Source organism: Astyanax mexicanus, chromosome 24 (genome assembly GCF_023375975.1).
Source record: "Astyanax mexicanus isolate ESR-SI-001 chromosome 24, AstMex3_surface, whole genome shotgun sequence".
Classification (NCBI taxonomy): Eukaryota; Metazoa; Chordata; class Actinopteri; order Characiformes; family Acestrorhamphidae; genus Astyanax; species Astyanax mexicanus.
The window spans coordinates 4,651,600-4,663,969 of NC_064431.1; the positions used below are offsets into that span (position 1 = coordinate 4,651,600).

A 12,370-nucleotide genomic window follows, 5' to 3' on the forward strand; every position below is an offset into this window, starting at 1 on the left:
GAAATCGCTCGTTTAACTCGATACAATCAAATCTTCAGTACTGAAGTAGCTCTGTCTAAGAATATACAGAATTCACTGAAAATCTGCACTGAAAAGTCGTAAATAACAGTACATACACTTGGCGTAAAGCATCTAACACGTTCAACTCGTACATTTACCCACAGAAGTAGCTATTTCATTCATATTTATATTTACAGTACACTGCCGGGCCATAAACAAAAAGAGTCTCCACCTGGATTTAAGTAAGTAAATGATGTGGGGTTGGTTGATGCTGCAGTTGGTCTGCAGGTCTAGGTTCAGCAACAGTATGTGCTGAAAGAATGAGGTCAGCTGACTACCTGAATATGTACTGAATATAGAGCAGGTTATTCCATCAATGGATTTTTTTCTATCATATTCCAAGATAAGACAATGCCAGGCTTCATGGTGCTGGAATTGTGAAAGAGTTCAGGGTTCAGGGAGCATGAGATCCTCATTTATCATTTTCACACATGGATTGAGAGAGAGTTCACCACAGAGTCCAGATCTGTGATCTTAACCTCATTGAGAATCTTTGGGATGTGCTGGAGAAGGAAATTAATGCTGCATTCAAAGCTAAAGGCGCTCCAACACAATATTAGAGTGTGACCTTTTTTTTGGCCAGGCGGTGTAGATTTATGTGTAAAAGTTTGACCAAGGGAAAAAATTAAACATGTTATGTACAGTGATAATGGCCCATTTTATATGTCATGTAATATAGCAAATAAACACAAACTATGCTGTACAGCATGCAGACAATCTGAAGGATGTGTTCACTAATTTTCCTTTAAATAAATAACAATAATAATATGCAACCTAAACTAGGGTCCAAACTTGTGTTAATAATTGTTTATACAGCTCTGGAAAATGATGAGTTTTTTTTTTATTATTATTTTACCAAATTAAAAACCTCTGGAATATAATCAAGAGGAAGATGGATGATCACAAACCATCAAACCTCCAAGTTGAACTGCTTGAATTTCTGCACCAGGAGTAAAGGCATAAGGTTATCCAAAAGCAGTGTGTAAGACTGGTGGAGGAGAACATGATGCCAAGATGCATGAAAAAACTGTGATTAAAAACCATCAGGGTTATTCCACCAAGTATTGTTTTCTGAACTCTTAAAATTTTATGAATATTAACTTGTTTTCTTTGCATTATTTGAGGTCTGAAAGATCTGCATATTTTTTGTTATTTCATCCATTTCTTATTTTCTGCAAATAAATGCTCTAAATGACAATATTTTTATTTGGAATTTGGGAGAAATGTTGTCTGTAGTTTATAGAATAAAACAACAATGTTCATTTTACTCAAACATAGACATATAAATAGCAAAATCAGAGAACCTGATTCAGAAACTGAAGTGCTCTCTTCATTTTTTCCAGAGCTGTATATATATATTATTCACATATATATTCTCAGTATATATTATTCTATAATCTTGGCTGTTTTCAGACTTGCTTTCACAAGCCTTGGCCTTCAAGAAGATGGTATCAGTTTATCAGTTCTTGGCACAGGAGTGTTCTTCATTTCAGCTCATCTTTATCTTTCTAAGAATCGAGAACTTTTTTTTAACCCTTTTTTTTCTTTTTACAATATATTGTAATTTTTGTACAAATGTTAAGATGTGCTAGACATGAGAAATACTTGAGGCTGTAATGTGTATATTTATATCTATATATTTACACACATTTTAGAACATCATCCTTTTTCTGTTTCCCTGTCCAGTAACATTTTTCAAATATTGACCGTAAATCCAGTTTTATTAATCCAGAATGATCAATTAATTACATCAGATGTTCCCTTAAAAATCCTTGAGTTTAAATTGTATTTTTAAGACCTAGATTTGATGATCTGGGCATATTTTATTTCACTGTTTCTCACTCAATTTTCAAGCTCAAGCTCTAGAACACAACTACTACTCACCTCAGCGACTTCTGTGCACATTATATAAAAACCCTAAAAGTAAAACCAAGGATTGTGTGAGTTAATATTTTAAAATCAATCCTTAATAAATCAGCTTCTATATTTCTGGTACTAGGAATCTCCTACCAACAGTACACGCCATTATGGTCCTATATAGACTGGCTTTCAAAAAAGCTTCAAAGGCAGATATGGATATTTTCTACTAATCAGAGTCTCTGTGATGAGAGATAACAGTCATAATCAATATCCAAGGCAACCAGATATATTTGTCTCCCTCTTTCTGCTCATTGATTGGACTAAGCTTTCAGAATTTACAGTGGCTTGCAAAAGTATTCATACCCCTTGAACCTTTCCACATTTTGTCATCTTAAAACCACAAATTAAACGTTTTTTTACTGAGATTTTAAGTGATAGACCCACACAAAGTATCGCACCATTTTTATTTTAATCAAATAAAAATCTGAAAAGTGTGATGTTAAAAAGTATTCAGTCCCCTTTACTCTAAAACCCCTAAATAAAATCCAGTGCAATCAACTGCCTTCAGAAGTCACTTAATTAGTTAATAGAGTCCAGCTGTGTGTAATTTAGTCTCAGTATAAATTTAAACACCTGTTCTGTAAGGGCCTCAGATGTTTGTTAAAGAACACTAGTGAACATACAGCATCAAAGAGACCAAGGAACTCACCAGACAGGTCATAGATAAAGTTGTGGAGAAATTTAAAGCAGTGTCCTTCAATCCATCATCCAAAAATAGAAAAATAAATAATATATCAGCAAACTACCAAGACATGGCTGTCTACCCAAACTGACAGATCAAGCAAGCAGAGCACTGGTGAGAGAAGCAGCCAAAAGGTCCATGGTCACTCTGGAGGAGCTGCAGAGATCCAGAGCTCAGGTGGTAGAATCTGCATATATGCAGGACAACTATCATCATACATATCAAGTCATACGCTCCTCATATATGGCCTTTATGGAAGAGTGTCAAGAAGAAATCTATTGTTAAAAGAAAATGAAAAGTGCTATATGGGAAGGGTAAGTAACACTGCTCATTACCATAAATCTCATTAATTAATTGCACAAAGCTGGTAGAGACAAACCCCTAAGCACTTACAGCTGTAGTGGCAGCAGGGAATGGTGACTCTACTAAGTATTGATATAAAGGGGCTGAATACTTTTGCACACTTTTTTCACACTTTTCAGATTTTTATTTGATAAAGATTTTGAAAACCATGTAAAATTTATGTTCCACTTCAGACTTATGCAATTCTTTGTGTTTGTCTATCACTTAAAATCTCAATAAAATACATTGGTAACACTTTACTAGGATGGTCCATTTGATGGCCTCTTTGATGCTCAACTGACATTCAACTAACATTCAGCTACATGTCTATTAAATGCAAATAAACTAAAAGGTGAAAGTAAATGATTCTCTATTGAATATAATCCTACATTCAACTCTAACCCAAACGCTTATCTTAATATTTTAGGATTGGGTTTAGGGTTAGATTTTGAGCTTAGGTTAAGGTTAAGGTTAGGGTTAGGTGTAGGGTTCGATTTTATGGTTGATTAAGGGTTAAGGTTAGGGTTATGTGTAGGTTTAGGTTCTAATTTGAATCATTTACATTCAATATAGGGTTAAGTTAAATTGAATGGACATTCAATTCAGTGTTAGTTGAATGTCAGTTGAGCATCAACAAGGCCATAAAATGGACCATCCAAGTAAAGTGTTACCAATACGGTAAAGATTGTGGTTGTAAGCAGACAAAATGAGGAAAAGTTCAATGGGTATGAATACTTTCGCAAGCCACTGTATCTCTATTCCTGCTCCGTTTCATCTTTCCGCTCTTGATCCCTGAACCCTTACAGTGAGTTTAGCTCAGATGTTATTACTAGTTAATGAACTGGCCTGTCCTCACTGCTTCCCCTAATGAGAAGGTTATCTCTGTGGAGTGTCCGTCTCAGATAGAGGGAAGGGGACCGTCACCTTGGCCGCTACGCTCCACAGCGCACCGCCCTGATCAATTTAGGAGATCAGGACCACCACTGCTCTACCGCTGCCCACGCTCCCGTCACCCTTAAAGCCTGATAAAACCTCCCTCTCAGTTCCCTCACTTTAGCAGTTTAGTGAACTAACAAGAAGTGTTTTTTTGTTTTTGTTTTTTTTTTTCTTTTTAATCACATGCATGGCATTACCAAAGATAACAGTCTGCTGCTTCTGTGATAAATTACACTACTAATAATTAAATGTCTAGTAAACACAGTTTCATGGTGGGCCTGTAGTAGTGTCTATACTGTGATATACACAATTCTTAAGAGTCACTGACTTAAAAAAAAAAAAAAGAATATAATTGAAAAGTTACTATATTTCAGTAATCCAGTTGATTATGACTTACAGCCAGTAAAACCCCAAAAATCAGTGTTTTAGAAAACTACAATATTACATAAGACCAATTGGTGCTTTTGGCAGTGTGGGCAGTGTGCCAAGTCCTGCTGGAAAATGAAATCCACATCTCTATAAAAGTTATCAGTAGCAGAGGGAAGCATGAAGTGCTGTAAGATTTTGTGGGAAAACAAAACTGCACTGACTTTAGACTTGATAATAAAACACAGTGGATCAACACCAGCAGATGACAGACATGCCTCTCCAAACCATCACTGATCATCAGTAAATTTTACATTTTATTTGTAAATCAAGGGAGCAGAGTCTGGAGGAGGAGTGGAGAGACACACAGTCTCTTAAAGCACTTCATGCTTCCCTCTGCTGACAAATTTTATGGAGATGCGGATTTCATTTTCCAGCAGGATTTGGCACGCTGCCCACACTGCCAAAAGTACAAATTTTATGTGTTTTCATTGGCTGTAAGCCATAATTATCAACAATAAAATAAATAAACACTTAAAATAGATCACTCTGTGTGTTATACATCTATATATTATATGAGTTTTACATTTTGAATTACAGTAATAAAGTAACTTTTAATAATGTTCTATTTTTAAGTTGCACCTGTATATCTGCATATCGCATAAAATAGTAATATAGTATAGTGTTGTTGTGGGAACATAGCCAAAATTTGATTAGTTTGGTTTGGGCTGCTCTGACAATTATTGGTATTTTGCTTAGGTTTTATCTTGGGAGTCGTTTTAATTATTTTTTTCACAATAACCTGAAAATTAAGATCATTTTCTCTTCCATGTCTGAAGCTGACATTTGGGGGCACATGTTATGTGGGTTTTAGCAGTAGTAGAAGTAGCTGTGGACACGTTTCAGCTTATTATTTACAGAATTGCTCTAATATGACAGCAGCGGGGCAAAACCAAACTAGCTTTTTTAATGTTTTTTCAAGAGGCCTTCAGTCTGATTCTCTCTAAAGAGGCACAGCATACAACAACTGCAAGTCTTTGCATGTGTTTAAAGTGTATGCCATGTTAAACTGCTACAGAAAGAAACCTTTATATTGAGGTGCTCAGCTATATATATATTTATATATATATAAAACTTGATTGTATGTACGTAAACATCAGCATCTTATGTCCAACAGTAAAATCATGTCTACTACATCAAAGATGAAGGAACATTATTCACATTACAATATCCCTACTGCAAAACTTCTAAAAAAAACATATAGATTTTTTTATATTATTTTTAACAGTCTTAAAGTCTTCAGGTAATTGCTCCAATTGCTGATGGAGGTACACAGCTTACATTTACAGATCATATTTTTCATATTAAATAGATCTAATCTGTATCTCTGTATCTATCTATAATTTTTTTTTCATATATAATCATTTATTTATCAATTTAAAATAATGTATTTTATTCCTATGATAAAAGATGCCACCAAACATATATTTTCTTTTTCTTTTTATATTTTATTCTACCTCAACATCCTTTTTAAAAGCTGCTCCATGCCAAAAGAGACACAATACATTCGCTAGGATTTAAAAACTGTGTGGGCTTCAAAGCCTGTTTTTTGGATGGCAGAAGGATTTCGTAAAATGCGTAACGTTTTCTGAAGGTCTCGTCAAAAGGTCCACAGTCAAAGCCAGCATTCAGCATTTATCTATTTACATAATCTTTAAAAATAAATCTGTCTGATCTTTATCGTGACTAATATTATGTATATCATCAACAGCTTCAGATGTTGTAATTAATTCAGTGTGATAAATTTCCCCAAACACATTTCCCAGACCTTCAGAAACCAACTTCGTACTGTAAGTGATAACACACTTTTCACACTGCCACCTTCACTGTGAGCACACTGCACTTAGGTAGGTGATAAAGTGTGAATTAAACACCCGCTAATCTCCTCTTAACTCCGCTAAACTCCGCTAAACTCCTCTAAAGGGGGGGGTGTCTGTGTGTCTCTTGTCTGTGTGTACCTGCCTGTAAAACTAGGTAGCCATAATAATCTCTGTCTCTCTCTCAAGAGACAAAACAATAAGGCAGCTCATCGCCAGTCGTACACAACATTAAAGGTCAGGAATTTCCCAGCTACTGCCTTGGTGAAGAAAGCAAACCATTCGCTAAATACGACACAAGCTACCACACTCTGCATTTCTCCTCCGGATTCATGGGAGCTCCTCTCTGGCAGTGGAAGGCCTCGGAAAACGCTTCAAAGTTCTGCAGGGACCCCAGCACCCTGGTGTAATTAGGAGATGAGAGATAAGATAGGATTCAAGATTTAGAATAATTACTTGCATATATGAAACATTAAACACATATTATAAAAGGGACTGATGGCAAGCCGCATGACCAGGATTCAAACTGGGGATCTCTTAATCACAGTGGCAGTGCAAGCTGAGAAATCCACAAGTGATCACACAACAGGAAACCATCCACTTCTTCAGATGACAGTTTAGCAAACAAGCTAACAGACAAATTAAATAAAATTATTATTATTCAAGGTGTCTTTGTATGTTGTATCTTTTAATCACATCATACTGTATCAATATGTGGTATCAAAAATCAATATTTTTATAGAAACCCATTACTCCACATGGTGGTGCTAATCAAATGAATAGGGTAAACCTGCAGCGAAGAATATTTGTTATCAATTCTGATTAATATATGTGATTAAAATCATCACAGATACTAATTCTAAATCTTTAAAATATTGATAATTTAAGCTTTACGTTGCTGGGGGAGAAGTTCACCTGTACTCCAGAGGGCTGTGAGGGTCTGTTTTAATGGACTGGATGGCGTATTCAGGGCGACAGGCTCCGCACCATACCTGAAAAAAAAGCAATTATATTCTTTTTCACTATCAATGTGACACTTATATGTTTTCTGCTGCAGACTGATGCAGGTGTTCAACTTTTGTTTGATATGTAATGACTTTCAGTCACGCTTTCACACGGCTGGATAAAGGAATATCAGGCTACAGGTGAAACCCTTTGAACACATCTTTTATATTCTTTACATTCTGCTAAACTAAAGCCAGGGGACTTAAAAAAAATGCAATAAACTTAATAGCTACAACGCACTATAGCACTATAGCACTTTTTCACCAACAGAACTCTGGCTCTTGAACCAGTTCCGTTTGGACTTGAAGGGCGGTTTCACACCAGCACTGTTTGGTCCAGTTAAAATGAACTCTGGTCCGTTTGTAACTTTAGTGCGGAAAACGGTTTGTGAGAACAGTAATCGCACTCGGGTGAGGATCAAAAGAACTGCACTGAGACCAATTACTTGTTTCGTATATTTATATTTACTCCCGCTCCAGAAAGCTCTGACCAATGAAAGGACACACCCTGTTCACATGGTTTATTGATGCACATTTTGGTGCGTTTAGGTTTATGCCTGTGTGAAACCAAACCAAACAGAGGGTGAAAACGCTCCAACTAAACGAACTCTTCTACTGATTTGGACCAGAGAAACGAACTACAGGTGTGAAAACGCCCATAAGAAACATGGTGCTTTTCAGTGAACCAGCCCACGTTTCCACCAGTTTTAGTGGAACCATCAAAACTTCAGATCATACGTCATCAACAGCGGCAGTGAACAGAAGCAGTATTCTTCAGTTCCCACTGCAAACCAATGTTCCTTGTCCCAGAACCTACTTTGCTTGGTGGAAACGAGGCAAACCGGTTCAAAATTAGGTTCCCGAACCAGAACAGTCTTATGAGCCTTAACTATTATACTGTTTTAACTGTAAATGTACATAAACATAATCATTTTATAGAAAAAGATGTTAGAGCTTGATTCTGTTCTAAAGTTTGATATACACTTTTCTTTTTGCTCTGACTTTGGCTTAGGACTCTCAAATGGGCATAATATGAAATGTGCTGTGAGGCTATGAGAACTCCCAAGAGTTAGACCTTGTTATCAGTTCTGTCACTTTAAAGCTGAAACATCACACAGCCCATCTGGCAAGATTCTGCAATCCAGTCAATCCAACCTGTCTCCAAGATATTGGGGAGCATGTAGCAATTTACTTTCAGAAGGTAGGGCCTCTTCCTCTCCATGCAAGTCAATTTAATTTGATGCGGTCCTCACCAGACTGGTCAGAAATTCACCTTGCATGCCTGTCAAGGGGAATAAACATCCCAATTACTTCCTGTCACTCACCTGGGCAAAGTTGAGGAAGAAGAGCTGCTTATGGTCCAGGTCCAAACCTGGAAGATAAGACTCCTCGCCTTCCCTTTCTATCCACTTCATGTATGCCTAAAGCCCGATACACACAAATATACAAAGAAAGATAGGGCTTTGTCAGTTATTGTCCTTATTATTCAGGTTAAAACGGTACACTCACTAACAAAATAATGAGAATGAAAATCACATAAAATAACACACCAAGAAGGAGCTGAATAAAAATTTGTGTGTGTGAAGGTAATGATGATACACTATCCTGTGTTCATATGCACTGTGTTTGGTGATGTGAGGCTTGGATGGAGCTCCTCAGCCATGGAAACTCTCCATTCCATGAATCTTTCTATTACGATTCATACACTTTTTAACCAATACATTTCCATGATTTTTTATGACCATTCCAGACCATACAATTTTTAAAACATTAGTGCAGACATGGGCAATAAAACCAAAAAACAACTAAAACTATAATCAAATTGATTATAGTAGGCCTGAAATGAATCAGATAAAATTATGAGACACAATCTTAAATAATAAAATGTGTGTCAGATCCTGAGAACTCCATTGTGTAGGGTTAAATGACTGAATTAACTCTGAGCTGATGTATTTGTTAGCTCAAAATAGATTTTCTCCATCAATAAACAGAAACACAAAGATTTGTAGAACAAATTACCATGACTTTTCCAAAAGCTTCTGGGTTTTTTATGTTTCCAAAACTTACCCAGGCCTGGAAATTGCTATTTCAATATCCCATGACATTTCCATGACAATGCATTTACTAATCATTTTAATTAATCATGGGTGTGTAACGTGAAATAAACCAATCGGTGTGTCACTTGCCATTCCCTTTAAGAGGCAGGTGCACTCTGACTTTGGCACGTTCATATTTTAACAGCGCAGCAGAGGATACTGACCTGCGTGTTCACGCTGTTGACTGTTTTCTAGGTTCATATCAATCAGTGGAGCACCTGTGTTTTCTGCCGTTAAAATAGCAACACGCCAAAAATTTACCTGAACACACCTCACTTCCATACCAGCACTCCCATCAGCATGGATTTATTCTTAAACTCCGACACTATTTTAATGATGCAGGCACAAGGCATGACGGGATGTAAGATAGCAATGAGTGTAATAGGGCACCTAGGGTCTAATCAGACCACGACTGTATCATTTGTATAGCAGCCTGAGACACAAATCCTACCTTATACGCTTGCCGAACTCCTCCATTATCAGCAATGTTCTCCCCCAAAGTGGTAATGCCACTAACCTGAGCCAGAAAAATAGGAAAGCATTTTTAGCTGATCTTCCTGTTTATGTTAATTGTCAAATATAGACATGACTGATACATATGATCATTATTTTACATTTATATAAACTATTATCAGAGGTGGAAAGTAACAAGTTACATTTACTCAAATTACTGTAATTGAGAAGATTTAATGAGTAATCTTGAGTAATTTGTAATTTTTTAAAATAGGTAATTTTACTTTTACTAAAGTTCATTTTGACACAAGTATTTTACTTCGCTACATTGGAAAACTCCCCGTTACTGAGTAAAAAAAAATGCTGGGGGAAAAAAACGAATTGTCTGAATTAAAAAAAATAATTGAGTTTTGTTCTCCATGGCAGTGCAGCTGAACTTTTCCCAGCAGTGTTTATTACGGTTAGCGGGAGAGACACTGTGTGAATCAGCTGTGTATCCTGGGTTCTGTGTGCGCAGTTTGGGGCGAACTGGTGTTGTGTCGAGTTATGCTACCCATCAATATGTGCATCTTTACGACACTGCGCATGCCCCAACCAATCGTTTTTTTATGATTTCTTGTTTTTAATGATAATTCTTTACGTTTTACTCGAGTAGATTTTTAGATGGGTACTTTTTTACTTTTACTTGAGTAGAATTTTAGCAAAGTAAAGTTACTTTTACTTAATTAAAATTTTTCAGTCCTTCTTCCACCTCTGATTATATCACTGTTATTAATGTATTTTAGAACTGTTTTAAATACTCATAATTACATTTTGACCTCCTGCAAGCTTCCAGGTGAATTTGCCATACTGTTGCACCATGCATTTCGACTGCTCCTCGAAGTGTTCAGTAGAATAGTTGCTCCACCAGTTGTACATGTTCCCGTCTTTGTCAAAATTCCGTCCTACAATAATAAAAGTTGCCTGCAAGGTTAGTTATCAAAAATGGCAGAGCTCTGTTGCTATTGGTTCTGCTCATACTTCCTTCCTGTCAGCTTTAGAGGGATACACGGTTAATCTGTGATATTTAAAAACCCTGTAACTTAGCACAGGTTGCAATATATCACCTGCGATTAGACAGTCATCTAATCAGAAGTGTTTATTCAGGCAAAGCAAGCCGAAATTGATGCTATTCATCAGACGAAGGTGACTGTCTCACCGTGGTCATCAAAGCCGTGAGTGATTTCGTGTCCTATCACCATCCCGATGCCTCCGAAGTTTAGTGCCTGGAGCTGCTTTTCGCTGAAGAAAGGAGGCTGCAGAATCCCAGCAGGAAACACTGTGCAGCAAGTAGAGAACGAGAGAAAGAGAGAGAGAAAGAAAGAGAGAGAGGACTTAACCCTTGTGTGGTGTTCATATTTTTGTTACTCGTTTACTTTGTTACTTGTATTTAATTCAGCAAAATTAAGAAATTTTTACATTAAAATGCTTTACACATGCTCGCTTCACCTAAATTGCAAGCAATATAAACAGCTTACATGGTTAATATTTGCCCTTTACCTTTCTTATGTTACATTTCTTTCAAAAAGTGCTACTCTTTTTTTTATAATTTTTTTAATAAAATGTAAAAGAAAATGAATTAAACTCAAGATATGAGTAGAAAATTTGTTTAGTTTCAAATTTACAAATGAAGCAATGTTTATTAGCCCTTGGCCAAACATACTGTATGTAATATAAATGTGTAGGGGGGGGGGGGGGGGGGTGTGCAGTGTGTGTTTATTGAAAATGTGTTTTTAAATATGTTTTTCACAAAAAATGAGCCAATGCCAATGAGTTTGTGTTAGAAAAAATATTTTTTTAGTATCATTTGATGAAAAATGAAAACGGGTCCCACAGACCCGAACACCACACAAGGGTTAAATTAATAAAAATGTATTAAATTAATGAAAAATCTGATAAAACTGTATATCTGTAATTAAGCAACAGGGTATTAATTGTTCTGAAATGCATATTAGGTGTATGAACGTATGAACCATCAGTGTTATCGGTGCATTCAGAGAGGCTGGTGAACATACAGTATTTTCTCCGTTTCTCCCCATGGCATCAAAAACCCTGTTTACAGCTGCCTCTCTGTCTCCAGAATAGCAATTCAGCTTGAAGTGTTTCCCAGAATGTCCAGAAACATTAAAATGTGCAATCTAAGAGTAATTATGTGGAAATTACTCCAGCTGAAAATCTGCATAATCACCCGGCTTCTGCAATCTATGTATTAACCCAGCTTGAATAGCGAGCTTTCTGTGCCTTCTGTGCATCTCTTTTAGCAGCAGCTTTGCGTGCAGTGGAGCCTGAAACTAGCTTTATATTATCTACCACAAAAAAAGCCTCGCAGGCGTTTATTATTTCCAAAGAGCTGAAAAGGCATTTAGACCTATATGCGCTTTCTGCAGGGAGACCAGAAACAATGCATCCCACCAGATCCCACCTGCATTTAATCACTTTTTAGACCTCCCTCTCCCACCATGCACCCAAAGCTCTTTACAACAGTAGAGTAGAGTTAGACTCATCGAAAATCAAAAGCTGATTCCAGTAAGTCTGCATGTTAGTTTAGTTTAAATTCTTTTACATAATAGCTCGATGTGCAAGAAAAAAAACTGC

The 12,370-nt window shown here is 36.5% G+C and overlaps 1 protein-coding gene across 1 annotated transcript in view; it reads right to left on the reverse strand.

Moving 5' to 3' along the window:
- mmel1 (membrane metallo-endopeptidase-like 1) overlaps positions 1 to 12,370 on the reverse strand; it is a 230,362-nt gene that overhangs the window by 197,945 nt on the left and 20,047 nt on the right. Inside the window, exons 19-24 of the mRNA XM_022682273.2 lie at positions 10,935 to 11,054; positions 10,547 to 10,680; positions 9,735 to 9,800; positions 8,513 to 8,608; positions 7,099 to 7,175; positions 1,365 to 6,584 (exon numbers count right to left, since the gene is read on the reverse strand). Coding sequence (XP_022537994.1) covers positions 6,485 to 6,584; positions 7,099 to 7,175; positions 8,513 to 8,608; positions 9,735 to 9,800; positions 10,547 to 10,680; positions 10,935 to 11,054 — 593 coding nt within the window. The 3' untranslated portion in view covers positions 1,365 to 6,484. The remainder of the gene's footprint in view (positions 1 to 1,364; positions 6,585 to 7,098; positions 7,176 to 8,512; positions 8,609 to 9,734; positions 9,801 to 10,546; positions 10,681 to 10,934; positions 11,055 to 12,370) is intronic.